Here is a 25,107-nt window from a genome sequence, read left to right on the forward strand (position 1 = left end):
GTGAGATCCTTTACTCGCTAACAATAGATTGCTAGATTCACATATGGTCTAGCTGTCTTCTTCTGTTTCTTTCTCTCCTTTCCACCCTTCTGCCTCCTTCTGGGCCTCATTATAGAGGTAAACAGATGCTTCTATCCAGGCTATTTAACTCCCATACCAGTCACGTGACGGCTATGGCTGCAGCTGTGCGTACTTTTGCAAGAGGAGAGACAGCTGCGGTGTTGATGAGCGGCCAGTGGCCAGAGATGATGATGTTCATGCAGCAACAGGGAGAATCGTAGCTCTTCAAACTCACCGGGTCTCTTTCACTGGTTTCTGTTGCGCTCCTTGTGATCGCTGTCATCTTCTTTTTCCTCCCTCTAATAACATTTTCCTGCTGTCTGTTATGCCCAGGAGACTGCCGGGGTAAAGAGATAAAAGGCGGACATAATTATAGATGGGGGAAAACTGAAGCATTGTTTACTGGAAGCTAATTGAATCCTGCCACAGACAGCAGGACTGTTCATTTCATGCCTGACACTGGAGTGATGTCCAGGCTTTCTGCAAGAGCAATCAAGACCTTCAAGACCCCTGTAAAAAAATAAATGGTTTCTTCCTTTGACTGACAGAACCAAGCCGTGTCGTAGGGAGGCAAGGGATGCAAAGGCTGACACTTTGTAATGAAGGGATTGTTAAGCTTGGACTGGTCGCTCAGTTGTTCAGTTATATCAACAGTAATACGCCTGATTGCCATTACATTTACACTGGTACTCCTGGTCCCCAGATGATAAATACTAACATATATATTTAGTCACCTTGGCTCATTGTTCCACACCACTGTCATGTCAACATTTCCGCTTTTACACAATAAATGACCAAATCATGCCATGGCGTTTACTGAGCACATACATGCTTCATCCCCAGAGGATGAACCTCCTGCATTTAGCTAAGAACATAGAAGCTCTATGTTTATGAATGAACTTGGAGTTTACATGCTGCTAATATGGCTTTTAGGTTTGTTAAATTCTTGATGAAATTGTTGATTTGTTTGTAACAACATGCACATTTGCATATGGATCTGTTTGTGTTACAGGCAAGAAGTAACTTTGTTCAGTCTGCTCTCAAGTCTGTTGATATTAGTTATGAGAGTATGCTCACCATCTGTGATGATGCATTTCCCTTTCACTCCACTACCACTGTAGAGTCAGTCTTCATATCACTGTTGATGTGTAGCTTTATTCAGGCTGCCAATACTTAACAAGTAGCTTGCGGCACTAGTCATATATCTGTCGTCACTCAGCAGGGATATGATGAGAGTGCTGACAGTTTTGTACCTTCATTCCATTCCTCATCTAAAATCTGAACCTGCTTTCACAAAAATCGTGAATGAAGAATTACACAGAAATGACTGATGGGTTGTTTGATTGTATTTCATGAATAAGAGCAGACAATATTCATTGAATAAGTAAGCTTTAGTGGAGGAATGAAGCACCAAAATCTTGTGATTTACTTCAACCCACACCCCCATTTATAATTCTAGACGAGTACTATATAAACCTTAAATAAATGGCCTATAATAAACTACAATGTAGTTCAAATCTAATATCAAACACTTATATTTGCTTACAACTACATTAAAAGTGTAATTTACAAGTTATTATAGGTCCAGTGTGTCAGAGGGGTTTTTTATTTACAGAAATGGGATATAAAACATCTAACTATGTTTTCATTGGTGTATTATCAGCTGAATATGAGCTACACCATATCCACCATGGTGAAATTCTATTCATATCTCATCTTACAAACAATAACTTTTATTTACTTGTGCACGTAAGGTAAGATATAGTCCTCATTTTTAATTATATACCCCCAAAATGACCAGAGCTTGTGATTCAGGTTTACATGTGTGATGTGCAGTTGGTGTTGGATTTTGTTTCTGGAGTTGCCACCCTGTCAGACGGAGAATCCGGTCAACAACAGATTTTGAGGTGTACTTTGGTTACTGATGAGTGCTGAAGGATTAACACTGATTTCACTCCCCCTCATCCTCCCCACGCCCTTCCTCTTTTCCCTCTTTTCTTCCCAATCCTCCCCTGCAACCAGGTTGACCCATGACATCAGCCTGGATGAGTTTGAAGATGACGACCTGTCGGAGATTACAGAGATCACAGACGAGTGCGGGATGAGCCTCAACTGCAATGGACCGGATATAAAGGTAAGCTGCCTCCACTGCCCAGCTGTGAGCGAACAAAGAATTTATTTATTTATTTATTTTAAATCAGCAGCGTCTTCTAAGTCAGAGGTGAATTAGAGCTGATTGCACAAAAGTAAGTACATCTGCATAGTCTACTTTCACACTGAGAGCAGATTCCTATATCAGGAAAGGATTCAGTCTTTAGATCTATTAAACTTTATCTATTAAGTCTCTAAGTTTCTTTCTCTTTTATCTATATACAGAGGTGTAGCAAAGGTTTACATCACTGCCAGGTAACTCCAGAGTGCCGCTGTTTACAATCTGCGATTTGAATGCTGACATTTAAACATGCTGTAGACTTCAAGCCAATATTGTGGTATGATTTGGGGTGGTGTGACATTTACATTTAGTCATTTAGCTGAATTTGATGCTGGCTGCAACAGGTAGCCAGAAGAGCTCAATGAACATGTGACCTTTTGGGTTGGTTGTAGCCCAGGTGTGCCGCCGTGTTCTGGATCCTTTGAAGGGGTTTCACTGTGCAAGGCCGGTAGGCCCATCAGGAGGGCGTTACGGTGATCTCGTCTTGAGATGACCACTTAATGACATGATTAGAGTGTTACATCACAGAAGAGAGTAGCAGCAAGAGGTGTAGTAAAACGGTTGTGCTACAGCAAGGTTCAGCATCGTGGCTCACCCTTTAGAAAAACAATGTTTAACAGTAGAGCAAAGCTGCTGCCGTCTGGTCTTGACTGATGTCATGTGTAAGTGGACTAAATGTCTGTCTTTGGCTCTGCTCGGCCACCTGCTGACCCACATGAATGCATAATGTCAGACCTTGATTAAGACAGATTTTGAACATCTGGATACGTCTTACGCACTTGGACCTTTAGTCTAGTATGACTGCTTTGCGACCATTCGGCAATGTTCGGATGAAGTTTGAGCCCTGCGAGGGGTTGGACTCTCCTCTCTGTGGTGTTTTGTCCTGAACAGCTGCTGTATTCAGCTTCCTGCCAGCAGAGGAAACCAGCCAGAGGCAGAGAGAGAGAGAGAGAGAGAGAGAGAGAGAGAGAGAGGCCTGACAGACGGTGACAGAGATGCGAGGTAGAAACCTTGAGTCTAATTATGTACGACTGCCCGGCTGCTTCCTGGTTATCTAAATAATTCACTCTGAGCTGTTTACTGTTAGAAACTTTGCTGAAGTGGAGACTTTGTGTGTGTGTGTGTGTGTGTGTGTGTGTGGCCATCATAGGGCTGACTAGCACCCTCATTTTCTCAGAGTTTTATTGGCATAAAAATGAGTGGGTCGTTAATGAAAACTGGAGCGCTGCTGAGAGAGAGAGAGAGAGAGAGATGTGGAGGGGTGAAGAGGGGGGAATATATAAGCAGAGGTAAATTTATTATTCTATCAGATCTCTCCGGCTCCATTCCCAGTGAAACCATCACCACCACCACCATCTCCTCCATTCAGCAACCGTAACCAAGGCAACAAGAGGGTCGAGGGGCTTTTTTCAGTGTAATTTATGGGTGGGTGAGCCTTTTTTTATTTATTTTTTTTCTGTGTATTGGATTGATGTACTGAGCTGGTGGCCTGACAGATGAGAAAATTGCTCCGAGAGCGCCTGAAATATTTTTAGGTTGAAAAACCGGTTCTCACTCCTTCCGCTTTTTCACGTCTTCCTATCCCGGGAGCTAATTATAGCTCAGATTATTGAATGCGAGAGCTCTCTGCAGGAGGTGTGCATGTGTGTGTGTGTGGACATTGATGATTCATCCCCGTGCAGGGACCTCACAGAGATGAAAATCCAAAACGGCTCCTTGAACATAAAAACAGTTTTGACAGCAGCAACAAAAACAAACCTGTCACTGAGTGTCGTCACTCACAGGACATGAAGCTAACTATAATAGACAGATAGATAGATAAACAAATATCTGAGTTTTCTGCCCGGCAGAAGCTTTGCAGTGAGCTAAATGCACTTCCAGTAAAGGTTTGGTTAAGTTGGTTGGATAAGAAACAAAACATTTCTGACTACCACACCAAATATATGAAACATAACACCTTAAAACAAGAGTTGGACCAAAGGGCTAGTGTAGTAACAAGTAGTAGGAGGACAAACATTTTGCTTCAACAGCAGAACTAATATGCAAATAACACTTCCCACTGCAGCTCCTTCTGCAGACAGGACTGTTACAGCTACAGTATGTGGCAGTGTGTAAATATAGTTATAATCATACATACATTCATACATTATCTGTAACCGCTTATCCTCACTAGGGTAGAGGGGGGCTGGAGCCTATCCCAGCTGACATTGTGCAAGAGGCGGGGTACACCCTGGACAAGTCGCTGGTTCATTGAAGGACACATGCCATTCACACCTACAGGCAATTTAGAGTCACCAGTTAACCTATTAAGTGCATGTCTTGGACTGTGGAGGAAGCCGGAGCACCCGGAGAGAACCCACGACACGGGGAGAACTCTTCACAGTAAAGGCCCCAGCCAAGGTTTGAACCAGGAACCTTCTTGCCGTGCCACAAATATGAAGATCACAAAAGTTGATTAATTATTAGTGGGAACCATTTAGAAGATAAGTTGAATGAGCTTTGGTGAACCTTTATACAAAGTCCACCTCCTCCTGTGAACCTTCCAGACAGCCTCCACATCTTGGACAGGCTAAGTCTGAAAGCCTTCCCAGAAAACAACAACTATATTTTGACAGATTTCAGTTATATTACAAGAGGTTACTGCGGCTAACCAGGTCAGAATCGTACAACACAGTAATCGTAAGAACATGCAGTATGTACGTGAGTCAGAACATCCAGTGATCATTTTTCTCAGGAGTAGTTGGAGACAAAGAGTGAACACTAAATTCAGATTAATCAGGCGGACACTAACACAACTCCAAATGGATGTCTGTCTCTGTTCCTGCTGGATGTTTAGACAGACAGCTGTTGGATAACACGAGCCATGGTTTGTTCTGTGTGTTTTTGCGGGTTTCATTTTTTGCCTTGCGATTTCAAGGCGTGCATGAAAACACAGTTAGTCTCAAATAGTTTAGAAATGGAAAACACTTCAGCGAATTTCTGTTTCTGTCATGTTTCAGTCGTCGTCACAGATTATACAGACACAGCTTTGTCATTGCTTTCTGTTTAAATGTGCACAGTGTTCAATGGAGGCCTGGTCTGTCTAAAAATGTATAAGGAGGTGGTGCAGCAGCAGAACACCGAGGAGATTCAGGAGGGGTTGTCACTCGCCTTCGCTTTATGTATACACACACAAAGTGGTGACCTCATCAGTGAGCTCATCATCCCCGGGGAGTTTTAGGATGCATCGTCTCATCAATAATGGACAGTCGCAAAGAATCACTTACCCCCCCAGACAGGCGTGGCGTCTGCCCCGAGCAGGGAGGACATTCAGAGGGTTTGTATGGAGGGATCAGAGGGCGTGTCCAAACGTATGCAGATGTTTAAAAAGCAGTGTTACAGGTCAAACTGTACAACTTGTACAACAAGCTGACATTGTGACCTAGCCTATGACACTACAGCAAAATGAGCATTTAAAGTTCTTTTTTTTTCTAGATGCATCATTGCTATCCTTCATTCTGCCACCTACAACTGTATAGCAGCAGCAAAATACTGCCAAGAAAATGTTTTAAGCAGCTGAAAGAAGTTTACCGAGTTTCTGTCCCACATAGGCCAAATAATGAAGAGAAAATCCTGCATGCTGTTAAAGGATGACAAACCGAAACACCTTATTCATAAACAGAACTTATCTTTCCCAATGGTCCCTTCCACTTAGGGGGAACTTCCTAAAGACCCAGGAGCGAAACAATATGAATTAATAACCTGCGTTTTTAACTGCAGGCATTTGGGTGCCACACGAATGGAGGAACGGGTTCTAAATTAATTTTGTAGCTGTATCATATCTATAGCCAAGGAACTATTGGGGTAGAGTTACAGCAGCAGTGCTGAACTCCACGCAAAGCAAACATTTGTACAGGATTCATTCAAAAAAAAAAAGTCAGCGTGTACTGTTAATATAATAACTGCTGGAGTTTCTTCGTGATCTCTGATGAAATAAAAGAATGTTGCATTTTTTTAAAAAAGGCAGAATGATGGGCTGAAATGAAGCGTGACTCAATTTCATGAAGTGTCGGATTTTTCGGAAGCAGTTCCATCTTTAAATGCCGTGTCGAACATTTATTGGAATGTCACAGTGTCACAACATTAAATTAGAAACAAGGAGATAAAAAAGAATTCTGTGCCTCTCTTCTCTTAAATCTTGTTTGTCAAACAAAGCTGTAGCTTTTTTGTCTAATTTACATAATCTTTGCAGCTCCTCAGATTTAGTGGAAATACAAACATGAATGTTCTACAGTTGAACCCGGCTCTTTTGTGTGGGGACAGGAGTAGATGGCTTTCCAAATGTATCTGAATTAGTGTGCACATGGCCGCTGTTATGAAGGGTTAATGTGGAGCAGCATGAAGCATAAAGAGATTTGATGTTCCTCAGAGACACGAAATGACAACATGCGTTATCACGTCCGCTGTGTGTGTGTGTGTGTGTGTGTGTGTGTGTGTGTGTGTGTATTTGATTAGCAGTCACTGTGTCATGTGCAGGAGGTTGAAACAGTCATATGTCATGGTGGGGGTGGCAGATAGCGTGGGCAATAACATTAAGTAACTGTAGGAACACTCGACCCCAAGGCTGTATGTACACATACACACACATACGACAGGATTCAAGGCGTGTTATTCTGTCCAGACTGAGCTCTATTGTCACCCGGTGTTAGACAGAGACTGAGAAAAAGAAATGTAAAATCCCACTGAATCAACCAGAATTATAAAATCCAGCATGACTTTTTGTTGTCTGTCTTGTCTCTGTCTCTGTCTCTTACTTTTTGGAAACGTTTGATCGCATGTTTCACTCCGATTGCTGATTGTTTATGAGTCATATCAGCTGATATCCATCCTGTTTTGTGTAGGAGTAATAAAAGTGAAGTTCTGAAGTACCTTGAAAGTTGCCCCTTGTTTAACAAAGTGCCGAAAACATCCTTGAAATTCTAGTGAACCACATTTTGACGTTTCGCTCATTATGAATTGAATCTGTTGAGTCACAACAGATTTTTTTTTCTTTCTTTTTCTGATGTGTCACCCTCTATCCCTCCCTCTCATTTCTTTCTCGCCTTGATGAGTCCATTATTAAAAAATTAATATGACAGGGAAGTGTAAATTTAGTCCAGCATGGCTGGTAATTGATCTTTATTATACTGACTGCTGACTCCTCAGTCCTCCTAACCTGCTGGTAGGAACTGCAATCAACCACAAAGCTTTGTCTGATACAAGCAACATTTTTAATGTTTGACATCCATAAAAACATTTGTTCTCGTGTATGGAATTAATTAGAATCTGCAGATTAATTCCATACACGATATGCTACACTAAAGTCAGACACAAAACGAGATGATTGAATGCCTGTTTTTGCTGACTGGAAGGCAGCCTGCTGCCGAGATCTGCTAGTAAACAAATGTCATGTGCATCATGATTATTTTTGCCAGTCAGTGACTTGATCAGTGACTCAAATTATTTTATTATTATTATTTTTATTGTATATCATCCAATAACGATTGGCTGCCAATCAATCTGGACATCCCTGAAGTTTCTTTTTGCCTCATTTTCTGAAAATGCGAAGATAAAAATATATTATTAATACGCAAAAATATGGTCTGTACCTATGGTATGGTATTTATATTTTATCGAGACTAATGTTTATGGCAATGTAAACTACAGTGTAAACAGTCATGGCATCAAATTTAATCCAGTCCACGAGCTTTAATAATAATAATCGATATTTTTTATTTATTTTTCAGCCAGTGAAGATGAATGATGTTATTCAACTTTATGCACTTTATTAAGAGGTCTTAATTGCTTCAATGCACATCAGTGAAAAAACAAAAAAACGATCTCATTAACCTCTTCAGAGGAAGAGGGAGGGAAATATAGAGTGAGAGAGAGACGAAGCAGAGGAACAGCTCAGACACAGCGAGAGAAGGGAGAGCAGCAAAGCATTTACAAGAGGAGAAGGAGACCTATTGCCATGGCAACAGTCACCTACTGAACGTGTGAGAGCTGAAAATACATGTAATACAGTGTTGACACACACACACACACACACACACACACACTGCTCCCATGGATACTGCTCACGTCATCTCATCCACACATGGTAACAGCTGAGAGGCCGAAGCTGCCTCATCAACACAAACACAAACAAGAGAAGCCTTGCGTGTCTCTGCTGCGTCGTCTGTCATACACTGTATGTTGTTGTTTACTGATGTTAACATTCTGCGGCAGCACAAGTTGCTTCCATCTGGAATCGTGTTTTTAATCCACCTGATGAATTTAAGTCCCGTTTCATTCATTCTCCTCTTACCAGCTCTTGAGCAACCAGACGTTTCCTTTCTTCACCAGTTAGTGCCTAACTTTGCCATTACTTTCAGTAATGGTGGGACATACAGAAGCTTTATCAAAGCTCAACAAAAATCGGTTAAATGCTCTGTAGAGCTGCAGTATTTGTTGTAATTCTTTGTGATTTTATCTAACGATCATTTTCACGACATCATTTAAATCTGTCGATCATTTTCTCGATTAATCATCTTCACTAAGCACCTTGTCTCCTAGCAACAGGGGCTGGTGCTGTCATAATTGAGGTCAAAAAACATGAGAGGAAGAGCGGATGTCCACTGCATTAGCAAGTGAAAAAGGAGAAAAATGATGGCGGGAGAGTGATTATGATGATGGCATGAAGACAGAAAGTGGTGTGACGTGACTGAGATGAAAACACAGGAGAAAGAGGAGGGAAGCGTCTTCTCATCAGATTGTTTATGGGTACTTTCGTGACGGATGGACAGGATTGGTTTGTTGATGGATGGATGATTGTTGGACGGACAGACAGATGGATGAACATAGGTGGACAGACTGATTGGATGGAAGAACTCGTGACGAGATCCCTGTCTCGGCAGAGAAATGAAAGTCTGACATTGATCGTTGTTTCAGGAGACACAAAGTCAAACATTGAGTTGTGTTGAACCAGTCTGAATGTAATCCCTGGACTGTTGACTCTTGTAATAACCCTTCAGTGTTAAGAGAGCTTTACTGCAACATTTTCCCTGCATTGGTTTCAAGTCTGAATGTGGACGTTCAAGGATGCTGTTCCTGAATAGGAACACAGCTACACAAACACTTCCTATTGTAAAGGTTTCTGTGCTTTTTAGCACATCATTACAGCATCTTTCTTTCTTTCTTTCTTTCTTTCTTTCTTTCTTTCTTTCTTTCTTCAGAGAGAGAGAGAGACCTCTTGATATCTGTGATTGGTGTTCTTCTGCATACAAATGTGCTCGAAGGCGTCGCAAGCCGACGGAATTGGATTAACCTCCATTCCGTTCACCGACCATTACCGACTGCAGCTGAACACACACATGCTAATACCCAACTCTGCTTCATTCACAAAGGAAAACACACAGGTTATGATACAGTCAGAATGGAGGTTTTTGCATCTTTAAATAAACACGTGCTGTCCTTTATAAGAAAAGTTGAAACGTTTGCTCGTGCCCTTTCACTGCTGTTCAGTGAATGGATGTAGAGGTGGGTTAATATCAAAGGAGTTCAGCTCTGCACTCTGCATTGATTTTCTCTCCTGAAATAGTCCAGCCCGTGGTGAATGTTGTCATCTCGGCTCACTTCTAACGCCACTGATACTTTCTTGATCCTTTCTCCTGCAGATCCTAGATCAAACATTCATTTCCCGCATCAGTTTGAGCTCTGATCAGGCTTTTTGCTTAGCGTTGGCGTGGCTAAATAATTCATAGACAACTGATAAAGATTGAGGATCTGAGAAATAGATCAATACTATCCTTTTGCCATGTAATTACATATTGACAAATACTCATATCAATAAGTTATGGCTCACAGTCCTCATATTTGAATTAATGATCACAATTAATGGCTACAATTGATCAAGTCGATTGGATTATAGAAAATAGAGTAATTTTGTTCTATAAAAAAGCTTAAAATGAGATTAATATGAGTTTTATATGTGCATATTTAATAACATATCGTATTTATATAGTGATAATCCTACTTAATGTTGAGTGATTTTAGAGCCAGCAGCCACCCAGCTGGATTTTGGAGTTATAATTTTTTTTTTAAATGTTGAGATATATCTATATATATATTATATATATATATCTATATATATAATATTATTATATTATATATCTTATCTATATATATATAGATTATATTTGATTATGTTTGCTGTCACGTGACACTGAAATCAGCCTGATGATATTTCAGCTTTAGAAGCTTTAAAGTTAAAGCGACTTCAACCAGATTAGATTTAATGCGTTGTAGTTCTTATTTAGCATGACTGCATACGTTTATACTAGAGGCAAAGAAGGAGTTAAAGACTGTAATAGGCTTAACAGTGACTCTGTGTTCATGTCAAAGCGTGTACATCAGCAGACAGGAGGAGTTACAACGTGGTCTGTGTTTGCAGCTGCAGGGTTGGTGACGGGAAGTGAAACAGACTGTGTTGACCCAGTGCCCTTTGACCTGCTGTCTCCCAGATGACGCTTGTGTTTGTCACATGCTCTGATTTCAGCGGTGATATAAACGACAAAATGAAAAACAAAAAATGAACCAATTGTTCAGATTTGTTTCTGGTCAACAAGTCAACTTGTGGAATATTTGAAGAGAGGATTGTCATCTAAATCACCGTCTTTGTATCCGGAGATGATGTTTTCTGTGGCACATGGATGTCAAACCTTGACAAGAAAAGACTTCAAAGTTTAGAAATATCTCAGCAGGTTTGAAGTTATAGCTTTATATCACAATAGTAGTAATAGTAATGAGATATGTCTTCTATATAGGAATTATGAGATTATCATCTTACATTTATTTCTATTATTTTCCAGAGAATGGAATGATTTTTTCGGTCATGGGACTATTTCCTTCCATTTTCTCATGATTTAGGATTCAGCAGTCTTTCCTGCACAGTGATCCTTGTCCCTGCTAACTCGAATGTTGTCCTGTGGAAGCTGCAGACAGAAACGTACTAAAAATATATCATTAGCTGCCTTCCGGCAATGATGGTATAGCAGGTGTCGGTGTTTCCCTCAGTTCCATCCCTTACTGTGCAGGCACCCTGACCAACCAGGGTTACCAGACCGGGAGGTTTGCTGCTGAACCTCAGGATTTACCCAAGATGTGCAAAAACTAGGCTGGTTCCAGACCTATAAATCACAGTTCTCATCTGTTTTTGCAAGCAATTCACATAGTTCTAGTGCTGTGCTCATTTATGGCTGTTTCCCCAGTTAGAAAACAATCAAACCAAGCAGAACTTTTTAGACAGGACTGAGAATGGGGACAGCAATTGAGGCTGTACATTGGTGCTAAGGCTGATGACGATGACATAGTTTCTTAGTTTCATCGTTTAAAGGTATTTGGTCTTTTAAAGTATTGGACAAATTGGCTCAGAGCTCTTATAATTGATCTTTTGGGGATCATGAATGCCTGTGGCTATTTTTTCTGCAACCCATCCAATCATTGTTGAGATAGTTAGGTCATAGTAGCGATAGTAGAAAGGTCAGGGGGCATCAAAGTCAGTGCCTGTCCAAAGTTTTGTGCCAAATCAGTCAGTAGATGTTGAGATATTTCATTATGTGAAGACTTTCTCTTGTTGGTGGCGCTAAAGGAGAACTCAGACGATCATCAGAATTTAAATTATCCCTAAGGGACCATGAATAACACAGACGTCTAAGTCACTAGGATTTATTTCCAAAGTAACACAAATTTAGTGATTGTTGAGATACTTCAGTGTGGATCAAAATGGTGTAAATGGTGAAAGACATCACTATTCCTAGAGCTGTGTGAGCACCATGGCTAAAAATATCCCAAATAATGGCAATAAAGTTGCCTTAAGCTTGTTATGAGTCAACTTAGAGAAACAATAGCTCGTAACAAAAAAATATTTCTTCCTAAACCATTTTTCAGAGCAGCAAACATGTCAAATGACATCAATGGGCCGGATACATCAGTCACTGCTGTTAATACCCCTGCAAAAAAAACAAAAAACATACTAATGTGAACAATGTAAGATGAATTAAGTGAAAATGTGGTGGTGAGATCTTGAATAAAGTAGAATCTAAAAATGAGACGCTGTAAATCTGAACAATGATTAACGGTTTTCAGTCTTACTTCATTACTGAAGGTGAAAGCTGTCATGCAGGGAAGCAGATGCTGGGAATATTCTCTGCTCTGCGCTTTAAGCAGCTCAGTGCAGCGAGAGCGTTACAGGCTGAAGACAGAGCAGCCTCTAATTGGCCGGCTCAATCTCATCCCATCCACATTCTCTCTCTCCCTCTCTCTTTGTGCGTCTCTCTCTATCTCCCTCTGCCTCGACTGACGGTGGGTTTCTTCCAATCCCTGCAGGGCCATGTGAGGAGAGCGACCAATAGCATGTCAGGGAGGGCAGAGCTCGGCGCCGTTGGCCACCTCCAGGCAGAGATGCTGCATTTGGAACTCATCGACGGCGCTGACGGTTACCGCGGTGATAAAGAGTCCTCGAAGGCGTCCGCCATCGCACCCCCGCCAGTCATCAAAGACCCTGCAGCACCTGTTACCATGGATACCTACCGGCCCAAGAGACCAACGACCCTTAACCTCTTCCCGATTGTGCCGCGCACACAGGTAGAGCCTGAATTAACCTTATCCACACACACACACACATACATAGTTTGTGGCAGATGTCTGAATATTGATCAGATTGATCAGTGGCAGCAGGAATGGAGTTCCAGTGAAGAAGATTTCTCCTCACAGACAAACATGACATTTAAAATGGAAATATAGACAGACAACCTGTGTGAGCTCAGCAATGGACTCGCTACAATTGTTTCTCTGACAGGATGTGTTTACTCGACTGAACAATAGCCTCAATTGTCAAGACACAGAGACACTGAGATTTTTTTTTTTTTCCCCTCGGTGCCCGTCACTGTTTGTGTTTGCATGCTGCTCGAGCTCGTGACTGTGTATGCGTGTGTTCCTTCAGGCTTTGTGGGGACCAGTGTCAGCTTTAAACCTCAAAGGGGAAGACATTTTGCCTTCGAAGCACTATTTGAATCTTTAAATCTGAATTAGACTTAGATCAGTTGCTGAAGAGTGTTTCAACAGTATCAATAAGGGTGCTCACAAGTAAAGATGTACAATATAAGTGTGTGTTTGGGTGAGGCTATGTTGGTGTAACAGTGCAGGTATGCGTGAGTGTTGATCACTGTGTGTCCGTCTACCTCCTGTTCTCACAGCAGCAGAGCTCAGGTCCATTTTCCTTCCCTAAATGGACACACGTACTGGTGTGTGTCGTCATTTTCTGGTCAGACGCCCAGACCAGCAGAACAACGCTGTTTATCTGTGCCTCGCGAAGACATTACAAATCACTGGTGCAAAAAAAAAAAAAAGATTAATTTCATGTGACAACACCATTGTTAAGTTCAGGATAAAGAGGGTTAGGGGAACATCATATATGGGTTCAAATGACGAGATGAGGAGGTTTGTTGGCATGGTTGATGGATGGATGGATGATCATGGTCAAGCTTCAAGAAAAAGTGATGGTTGCATGGAAAACTCCCATGTTTTGTTGATGCATCCAACCAGCCAAACCCAACCTCCTCTGTAAACTTTGACATCTCAAGCTCTGATTTCCTCATACAGTATCCTCCCGTCATAATTACTAAGGCCTTAAGGGGGCTTGGTCACTTCTTGTTTTGGAGTCTGAAACCAATGGTGTCGTAGTTCTTGGATGGTCAGTTTCCAGGTTCAGATACCCTATGTGCACAAAATGAGGAAAAGGAAACATTCTTATGTCGTATAGTGTAATGTAAGAATGATTCAGGCTTATTACAAATTGGGCTTTCGTTTTAAATCATGAGAGTAATTGCTGAGACCAACAGAACAAGGTTGAGTATAGCAAATAACATGAGCTGTCAGTTGTTATAGCTAATAACTTAGCAAACATTGGCCAACACATTCAGTATTCACAGAGCAACATTAGCATTCCTTTCATGAGATACTTTATACAGTAGTCTCAGCCCTGGCTTCAGCTCAACCAACTACTTGGAAGAATATGGCTCTGGCTCTTGTTGGCAGCCCGTACATGTACATGTACCCCATTTCTGCTGAATAACTGAAACAAGCAGGTAGCACCTGGATGGGAGACCTCCTGAGAAAGCTACGTTGCTGCAGGATGTAGGATTTGTTGGCAAGTAGGAGGCAGTCTTCCCTCTAGTCCTAATAAAATGAATCCCTTTGCCCCCCAGTGTAGTTACAGGGAAATGTTCAGTGATGAGACATTTAGCCGGGGTCCTGACTCACCGTGGTCATTAAAGATCCCATGAAACTTACTGTAAAGAGACTGGCCACCTAGTCATCCACCAGTGTGACTGGCTCTCTCCTCCACCTCAAGATGAAGTGTGGTGGGTGTTGCATAATGGCTGCCATGCATCACCCAGGTGGGTACTACACATTGGTGGTAGTGGTGGACAAATTGTTTTGAGTATCAATGATAAAGCACTATAAAAACATAATCTATTATTATCAGTTGCTAGGTGTTCCACTTTCAGTGCCTGCTGGACAGGTGGTGTACAGAGAGTTTATGAGAACTTTTTAGGTCAAAGAAGCTGCCTGCTGCTGCTGAAAACAAAGTTGGGAGTAAATCATACAGTAAATGAGCTGTTAAACCAAAAACATGCGCTAAAAAGGTCTAAAGAATTCCTCAGTGAGGCTCTCTAAAGAGGTTCTTTGTGAGTTTATCACCATGAGTGACCCCTTTCACATTACATGTTGCAACTTTGACCCATTTGTATTCCATAATATTAGTTGAAGTGAATAAATTCTGTCATTTTACAGACAAATAAACACTAAAACAAGCTGCTATAGCCCGCAGCCAACAGTCCAGCTGAACCTCCCCGATGTTGGAACCCATTGGCCAGTTGACAATTTGGCCTCTGTACTGGAAACCCAAAGCTACTGGCTGTTTCCCTCAATCAGTGGATATCCAGAAATAACAGGTATCCAGGCCAAGACTTCCACTGTGGTCTTATTAGCAATTTCATTCATTGGTATGATGAGACACATTTCTTCTAATCTCTATAAACACTATCTGGCCAGCTGATAGCTTTCAAGATTGCATTTCAGCCAATGTGTTCTGCCTCTTTTGTCCCCTAGAAGAACTGTTTACCTGGAAACAACCAAAATCCACTCAAACATGACTGATCAACATGACATGGACTACAAATTAAATCCAGAAATCCCTTTAATCCAAATTCTGCATCCATATGCAGATATCTGTTTATAGAGATGTGTACCTTCCTAATTTACCCAACCTACCAAAACATCCTGTGACTTAACTTGCTATTCCTAGAGCCTCTTAATCTAATTTATTTAATTCATTTGAGGACGTGATTCAGTAGTTCCAGGGCATGAATAATTGATTTAAGACAACAAATGGAATGATTCTCGCTATATTGAATTCATACTTGAATTTTAAAAACATTTACTCTCCGATGTCTGCCAGGTTCAGTCTAATTGTACATGTCTGTATTGCTATACGCTTGTTATGCAACACATACAGTAACGTGTTAGTGGGTGTGCCTATTAACGTACACACTCCCCACGGTGCAGGCTGTCAACCTGATCAACCAAGCAGCTCTGTATTTGCCTGCGCTTTGTTCTTTGCACAATTTCTCGGAGGGCGAAACAAGCCTACTGTGCCTACTCTTGCTGCTGTGCCTTTGTTAGTGTGTGTGTGTGTGTGTGTCTGAGCTGTCAAAACTAGAAAGTTTAAAGGAAATAATTGCTCTGAAACATTTTTCTTCTTAGGAAGTCTTCCTGTCCCCTGGGACAATTTTTTTACTGTCTTCATACAGCAGTTACATAAAACAAAAAAAACAAAACCTGACTTAGAACATTTCAGTGCTAAATGGGTGAAAGCTTCCTCAAAGTGGCCTTTGCATGAACTGTGCAAAAACCACATTTCATTAGCACGACATCCATCAGCGGCAGACGTTGGAAGTCATTTTGTATCCCTGGGCTTTAGTGGTTTTGATGCTTGGTCATATTTACAGACGATGTTTTAGCGTTCGCAATGAATTTGTCTGTTTTAATATGCAGAACTAGCTCTGTGCTGTGTATTACAGCCTTCGCCTATTAATCATCAGCTTTCAATTTCACTCACAGGCTCAAAAACTCACTATCACTTATTATCGTCTATATTAACCATTATAACACTGATAACTCTGAGAGCTACTTCAAAGTGTCCTTGAAAGATGGTTTCTGGGTAATTTGTTCTCTCTCCTTTCTTAACATGAAAAGAATCTAGCCACTCAAATTCTCTATGTACAGTATGTGTATTCATTAGGTGTGTTGGAGGACCTCCATTCAGGTTAAGGGAGTATTTTAATCAAATGAAATCAAACTGAGGAAGTCCGAAGTAAATTTGAATGCCTTTCGACAACCCCAATGGCTGGGGTACAAAGTGGACATGACAAGAAAGCTGTTGAAGACACCTGATGACAGACCTACACAATATGTCTGCAGTGTATTCTGGTCTAGTTTTTGCTCTTGTGGTGTAAAAATAGGTCTCTCCGTTAGTTCTTCTTTTAAGTGATTTCAGCCTCATATTTTCACTCCAATATAAAATAACAAACATATAATACAGAGAAGGCGTTTTTTTTGTGTGTGTGTGTTCCACCTGCCCAGGCTGACAGTGGAAACTGAGGTTTAGTCAGGCGGTGCAGACAAAGCTTGATGTGATGAGATAGATAAATGCTGAAGCACTCCAGTCAGTTTTTCCTCAGACTGTAAGAGGAGAGAGAGCGAGAGAGAGAGAATGATAGGGCACTGTTTGACTGTTTCCAGGTCAATGCATCGGTGAAAAACGCTAAATATACATTTAGCTCTGCATCATTTGGCAGCAAGTGACAAGTGATCCAATCATCGGGCTAGTGCCGGCGTGTCAGAGAATTACAAGGTGAAAAATCCGGTAGAAACCTCAAACTGTCAAGTTTCTGTGCTTTCTGTTCCTTAGGCTGGGGTAGTGGGATTTGTATCCAGGCATCAGAACAGCTACACTGCTGAAGAAACAAACAAAACAAAAGCAATGAAACAGAAATGTTTGAAACATGCGACATGAGCTTGTTGCAAAAACGAGGGCAGGTTTTAATCACTGATTGTCTCCTCTGAGGCCGCTTGAGTAAAATGATCAAGCAGACATAAAGACAGAAATCATCTTAATTAGACTCTAATCTCTCATCTCGGGCTCTTTGTGTAGAAGTGTGTGTGTGTGTGTGTTTTGGAAGGTGTACTCACGTACATTAATGCACATGTGCAAAGGCAACACAAGTAAAATGGTGAAGTGGCGTGTGTGTCATCAGACTCACTTCCCTGTATTTATTAATACTCTGTCCTATGGTAAAACGAGCCGTTGCTCCTTCAGATCGATGCTGCCGTCTCCCACCTGCTGATTCACTCGTTACCACGGCAACGGCCCTGTCTACGCCTGGTACACGTAGATGGAAAGTGAGTCATGCGTGGCGGTGGGAGGAGGAGGAGGAGGAGGAGGAGGACGCGATCTTATTTTGGGCGACTTGTTGTCGTCACAGGAGTTTCCAGTTCTCTGTCCATCTGTTAAAATCTCCCTTTACCGGGCCTGTGTCTTTTCTCTCAGAGCTGGTTATCAAACCTCAACGCCGGCGTGTTTGTCATGAGTAATCCATCGCCTCATTTTAAGTCGGCACACAGACACAGATGCTTATTTGCACATCCAGCAGCGGGGGGATTCATTTGAAGTCATGTTTGTGTCTACCTGCTGAATCAAGTCCAATACTGATGCTCTTTCAGCTCTGTTTTCTGATAAATACTCCATATTTACTCTAGCCAGTCACTAACACTGTCTGCTGCTAGGTGCTTGGCAGGTAGTGGAAACAGCTGCCTGCTGCATTTAAGAACCAAACCATGGAAATGTTGCTGGTCATTTGAACTCACTGTAAAGCTCTGTAAAGCCGTGGAAAGCTGCAGATTTCTCATTTTCTGTAGGTTTTGGAAAAGATATTCATCTGACATATTATATTAGTCCTAGTATTGGATATTTTCAAATGTTACCCTGCTACAGTCTTATCTGGCGTCATGTCAAAGTGTGACTTTTCACATGATTCTGAAGCAGATCAAATGGAAATAGAACTTCTCCTCACGGCTTCAATAAAAAAACATGAAATGATTTTTAACTTAACACCAGGCTGTCGCTGCCCTCTCTGGCTGAAAGTCTCCTCTTCCCCTTTACTGGGTGTGGTCAGTTGTCACCTCGATGTCACTAAGTACTGACCACACCCAGCAGTACTCCTCGACATCACGAAACATTTGAGATTCAGGGAAAACTGACGCTTTAAAGTAGAATTTGGAGGGGCAAGGCTCTTAACAAGTATCATGGTTTCTAGAAAAGGCTCTCTCACATCCATCAAAAAGTCCACCAAAACAGCCTAAAGAGACTCACACACACACACTCCCTCCCAGTAGCTCTGATAAAAAGGTCTGGTTCCCTTTAAATGCACACCACGGAGCACAGACAAAAGAATCCCTGCTCATTCAACAGAATAAAAGCTTTGTGTGTGTGTGTGTGTGTGAGAGAGAGAGAGGGAGAGAGACAAAAAGTTGTGTACATTGAGTGTGAGGATCCAGAACTCTGTGACCAAACCTCTCTCTCTCTCTCTCTTCCTCTTCCTCTCTCTTTCTCTCTCTGTACTCTCCATCTATCTTTCTTTCTCACCACTTCCATCCTCCCTTCTTCATCTTCTTCTTTCTCTCGTCCTCCTGCCTCGCCTCTCCACAGGACACGTTAAACAACAACTCCTTTGGGAAGAAATACAGTTGGCAGGAGAAGGTTTCAGGCTCGTCCTCGCCTCTTAAAACAGGTGAGCTTTTCTTTTCCCCACAGATCTTCACACCACTAAACCCATATTTTTAAGTTGATGATAACTGAAATACATAGACCAGAATGCCGTGCCTGATATTATTCACTCTTGTGCTACAAACCGAGCTGCTGAATGTGTGTGTGATTTGCATTTAATCTGGCAGGCTGTGTCTCGCTGATCCTCTGGGGACAGTGTTAATGCTTGGCTTTGCCATGCTGAGCTAAGTGTAGCCTAGCTGAGTCAATGCTGTATAATGTGTGTGTGTGTGTGTGTGTGTGTGTGTGTGTGTGTGTGTGTGGTATCCAGCCTGAGGCTTAGCTTAGCTGGAAGCTGTCAAAGGTCATTGCTACAACTCTTTTCAGAGCGCCATGTGAGGCGAGACGAACCAAACTGACTGCCAGCAGCTCACCACAGTTGGAAAAAGTCATGCAGTATATTATTACTTGTTATGTCATAGTATGTTACTTGTTGTAAAACACAGGAAAAAAGATAAATCATCTCGTCTTTTGTGGCAGAGTGACTTGTATTGAAATCAAATAAACCAAAATTAGTTTTTTTTCGGATACAAACAGTCGGTAGCTCATTTTTGATTAGTTAAAGATGACTTAATTTAGCATTTTATTTAGATTTAGTCATAGACGGTGGTGTTGGAGCTATTTTCCTATTTAATATCTTACATGTTTGATTACAGCCTGTAATACAGCCTTGTTGAGCCGCATTTTGTAATAAAGCTGCATTTTGTAATAAACGTCCAAAATGTAATAACTTTTTTATTTCATTTTGTAATAAACTGCCGCATTTTGTAATAAATTTTGCCGCATTATGTAATAAGTTATTACATTTTGACAAGATTATTACAAAATGCACTTGCAACTTTTTTATTTTCTAGGAAATGTAATAACATGGTGCATTATGTAAAAACAATTCTAAAGCATAGTTTATTTGTTTGTTAATTGTATTTTATTTTACTTTAAAGTATTTGTAAAAGCTAGGCCTATTATTAGTATCACTGTATTAGCCTAGTAGCAGTACTTAGCAATTACTATCAGTACACTATTCAAAGGTTGCATTAACAGAGAATATTATGTAAATTGCAGATTTTTTGCATTTGGTAATAATCTTGTCAAAATGTAATAACTTATTACATAATGCGGCAAAATTTATTACAAAATGCGTTGGGGCAGTTTATTACAAAATGCGGCAGTTTATTACAAAATGCGGCTTTATTACAAAATGAAATGAAAAAGTTATTACATTTTAGACGTTTATTACAAAATGCACCGTTATTACAAAATGCGGCTCAACAAGCCTTTCTCTTCAGAAACTTTAACAGAGAAAAAGTTTGACCATTTTTACTAAAGAAAGCTGAAAACCATCAAGAATGGTTCCTACATGTATATTATTTATCATCAGATTAAACATTTCTGAGATGGTCAACCTCCGTAAACAAGAATGTGTTCCTCCCTTATACGCGTGGTGTAAGTCAGGCCGATTTTTATCCGAACAAACTTTTAACTTAACGTGCATTTATGTGAATGAAGCTAATGTGCGTCGCTTTAAGCCACAACCAAGAATCCTCAGACACACTGCGATGAAACCTGCATGAACAAAAAACTCGTGGCATTCACATGCAAAGCAGTGAATCACATCACATGGCCTCATGAGCACCAAAGACTCGCTCTGTGTTACGAGAAGGTTTGTTTTAAGGAGCCCTTTGAGAAGATTCTGCTACATCTCAATTGCAAATCAGAGTCAGACAGAAGAAGTCTCTGCAACCCCACGAGGAATTCAGATTTTTTTTCTTTATGAGTATGACAACAGGGTTAATTGTTGTATAGTACATTAGCATTGAATAGCATCTGTGATGGTAGACAAGGACTGTCACACTCGCTGCTGCTCTATAAACGCGGAAATGTGTCCAAACACTCGCTCAGAACTCACATGTAGTTTGTATTTTCCAATGTCATACTGCATCATCAACACTGAAAATATCATGTGTCGATTCCCTGTAGATGGATTATGACATAAGCCATCAGTTACTGTTTCCTGTCTGCACTCTGACTTTGATGAGTAATGGGGATTTAATCTTGACATTAGTTGCCTAACCATTTCTACTTTTCTCGCTTCCTGTTTGTGCTTTACTTGATCGGTCTGTGAATTCGCTGCCGTGTCTTCCTTCGTGTCCGTTTGTCAACCATGTCTGCATCATGTGTATTTACTTTGTGCGTGTGTGTGTGTGTGCGACTGTCTGCGTGTTGTTTGCGTCTGCTTTCCTTCCAGGTGAGCTCACCCCTCCACGCGAGCACAGCTGCCTGAGCGACGAGGACAAGGTGCACGGCGGGGGAGCGCAGACCAAAGACCGCGGGACCTCCACCGACGCCCCCTGCAGACACAGCCATACCTCTGGACACTCGCACGGCTCATCTACGGCGGCCGCGACACGCTCCAAGCTTCAGGAGAAGCCACCCGCGCCGCCGCCACCACAGAACTACACACCAGCTCCTCTATACCCAGCAGCGAAGGCGGATGGAGGTGGGCACCACCGGGAGAGGATCCGCTACCACACGGATGTTCATCTAGAGCCCACAGAGGAGATCTATCTCACTCCTGTGCAGCGTTCCGCCGACCCACTAGAACCCTCCAACGTGCAGGACCGGCCTTTCCTCTCGCAGCAGACTGAGCAGGGCCGCATGTCCATCAGCTCCGATACAGAAGGCCCACCTCCGTACCAGCCCCTCCCAGACCGGACAAACCCCTCCATCTACGAGGAGGATGAGGTCTACGTCCCCCCACCTTCATATGCTTCCTGTGTAGAGTCCCTCATCACACCACCCAGCATGGCTCTGTCAGCTCGTTCTTCTTTAGCGCTTGACCTCAGCCTGAAGGGGGCAGGAACGGGGGCCGGGGTCATGCTGAGAGGCGGGTCATCGGTGGAGTACGTGGACGCCACAGATGAAAGCTACTGTGGGGAGGATGAGGACGTGGACAGGATAATAATGGGCGGAAGGATGAGGATGGGGGGAGGAAAGGGGGACAGCGGTGGTGGCAAAGTCCCCGTAAGGACTTCCATGAGCTCGGAGGCCAGCGGGCTTTCGTATGACTCAGTCAAATACACACTGGTGGTGGATGAGCACGCTCAGCTCGAACTAGTCAGTCTCCGGCAGTGTTACCAAGGCTACAGTGATGACAGCGACTCCGCCACTGTCTACGACAACTGCGTCTCTTCTCCGTACGAGTCGGCCATCGGAGAGGAGTACGAGGAGGAAGATGAGGAGGACGGGGACGGTACCCGGACAGGAGGCGTGAGGAGAGAGGCCACAGCTTGTCTATCTGAAGACTCCACTCCAGAGGTCGACATGCACTTCTCAAAGAAGTTCCTCAACGTCTTCATGAATGGACGCTCTAGCTCCTCCAGTAAGTCATGACCATGGTAACGATAAGTTCTCACAATACAAGAACAATATTTCACGTTTAAAACATGCACTCATTAAAGTTGGGTGAAATAAAGAAGCAGAAGTTGAGTTGGAGCTGGGCGATAATTAAATATTCTAATAGATTTGTAGTGGAAATGTGCACTGTTAAACAACTTAATTTGAATAAATTAAGTTGTTGAACAGGTCCCATATTTTCACATGTTTTATTTAAAGTTTTGATATCCATAGGGAAATATAGATATTTGGGGTTATAAGTACCAAAAACCATCTCAAACAGGGCGTTTGGTGTTATGTTTTAGCCTCTCTTCTGATTGGCTGACCGATTTCTTAGCGACACCTGGCCAGGCCAACCACAGGTACCGGACTGTAGCCTACATGCTGAGGGCAGTGACTGTTTAGTTGTAACATCACAAGTTTCCAAAAGTCCTGACGACTCATTTAAAGGCTCAGTTTCTGTACTTACGCACAGTATGAGACCTTTTTAAATTTAGAAATTTATCATTCCAACCAGACTTTGGAAACACTAAAAACAAACAAAATACAAAAGTGAATCTGTTCTTTAATGTATCAGGTTTTATTGTTTCGAAATCAAATTGTCTTTGAATTAAACATTAATTTAACTATTATATATGTCCTCTTGACATATGTCAATAACAGAAAAATATTATTGGCAAAGCAGTCAACCATATTTTCCAGCCAAACATGTCATATGCAAACACCATGTAAGAAAAGGTTTAATCATTCCTATCCCTACAATCATTCTTGGTTATAATGACACAACATGCAAAGACATACAAATTAAGACATTCCTTCTTGTTTGCATATGAGGTAGCTTGACATCACCGCCTCTATTAACATCAGTATTGTATTTATTTTATTCTTCAGCTCACAGTGACGGCTCACACTCTTCTTTGTCTGAGAGAATTGGTTTGATTTTTGAGAGTATGGATATTTGTTAACACAAGATATTATATTCCCCTTCAGAATTGTGTGTGAAACAGACAGGAAGCACATCAGCACAGCGGGCTGTTGTTCTGTGTGATTCCCTTTAACCATAGAGTGACACAGCAGTGAACGCCGTCTAGCCGAATTGGCAGCGTGGTGGAAAAAAGCTTAAAGCGTTGCGGCTGATGAAGCAAAGCCGCAGGGATATTCAGGAGCTGGAATCTTCTCGTGTCATCCACATGACATGTAACTCTGCATATTGTGACGGTCTGTCTGCACTGGATTTTCTAGAAATATCGTGCAGAATCAGATCTGAAACTGGGTGGGAAATAGAGCGTGTTATTTTGTTCTGTCGGTGGCTTGAAGACAAACAGTTTGAACGTGTGATTTACATGAAAGTTATTCTAATTCAGGCCACGTTACCCAGCTCAGCTTGTTAAGTCTTGAAAATGAAAGCTGCCATTTTTTGCTGCTTTGTTGATAACATTATCAGCATTCTGACAGCAGCACATTCAGGACAGGAACTCAGCTGGACGTTTAGATGGCATGCTGGGAGGAAGGACACAGCCAAAAGCCTGCTTCCAGTTTCCTGGATTTGCCTCCAGGCTTTTCCTCACTGTTGTTCAGACCAATCACAGGTTCAAGAACAAATTCAAGGCATGACAACAATGACTGTCCTAGAGAGGCTGTTTGCAAGGACTGCAGAAGAAAAGAAGCAATGACACAGGCAGCGATTGGCTTTCTGAATTCTGCGATTCTGTGTTTTGTCTGCTTGAAGTTATAATCCCGACGACTGTCGACCATCTTATTACAGTAAGTGTACTATATTAAAACGACATGGGGAGTCCTCCTTTTGTGACGGATTAGAAGGCTAAACACCTAAACACTGCACTTCATCTCGTTTTGCCATTCATGAGGCGGCTCAACATTTGTGTGTAAATGTCGATCTGAACATAAGAGCCTCACGAGTGTGGCACTAAAATGTGTACAGAATGGAAAGTATGCATCTTCCAGGTATGAATCTTCTCAGTTAATTTCATTCAAATCTGTCCAATAATCTTTGAAAGTTGAAAGTTTGGACTATCACTGAACTACAATCAGTTGTGATGGGGTTGCACCGAGACCTCCAGAGCTGTCCACACCTGTTTTAGGGAATGATTGTGATTGTGGCGTATTTCAGAAGCGTCCCCGAAGTATCTCTCCACTCTTCTCCGAGGAGAATGCGTGGCTGTTCTACATTTGATGGACACCGCGACCAGCTGCATCAATCAGCACAGAGCACATCGAGATGGCCGGAAGTCAGACACAGAAACGGCATAGAGATCAGTTTTCAAAATAAAAACACCCTGTGCAGACAAAAAAGAAACTATTCAACTACGTCAGAGAGCTGCGTCCGGTGGGATCTAGAAGTTAGAGATCATCCGTGGACCTTGACTATCAGGTGTCCTTGTGCTGAAAAAAAAACAAGAGGAGGGAGAGGTCGGCCTTTTGGAGCGTTGTAGCATTTACCTCCATTAGGCTGATTATCACCTTGGGGAAAATA

The 25,107-nt window shown here is 41.9% G+C and overlaps 1 protein-coding gene across 3 annotated transcripts in view; it reads left to right on the forward strand.

The window, feature by feature from the left end:
- mapk8ip1b (mitogen-activated protein kinase 8 interacting protein 1b) overlaps positions 1 to 25,107 on the forward strand; it is a 48,162-nt gene that overhangs the window by 14,590 nt on the left and 8,465 nt on the right. For all 3 annotated transcript variants that reach the window (XM_027281545.1, XM_010739563.3, XM_027281547.1), the window contains exons 2-5: positions 2,083 to 2,194; positions 12,659 to 12,916; positions 19,104 to 19,185; positions 21,466 to 22,599. In XM_027281545.1, the coding sequence (XP_027137346.1) occupies positions 2,083 to 2,194; positions 12,659 to 12,916; positions 19,104 to 19,185; positions 21,466 to 22,599 (1,586 nt within the window). The remainder of the gene's footprint in view (positions 1 to 2,082; positions 2,195 to 12,658; positions 12,917 to 19,103; positions 19,186 to 21,465; positions 22,600 to 25,107) is intronic.

This window comes from Larimichthys crocea, chromosome VIII (genome assembly GCF_000972845.2).
Source record: "Larimichthys crocea isolate SSNF chromosome VIII, L_crocea_2.0, whole genome shotgun sequence".
NCBI classification, from domain to species: Eukaryota; Metazoa; Chordata; class Actinopteri; family Sciaenidae; genus Larimichthys; species Larimichthys crocea.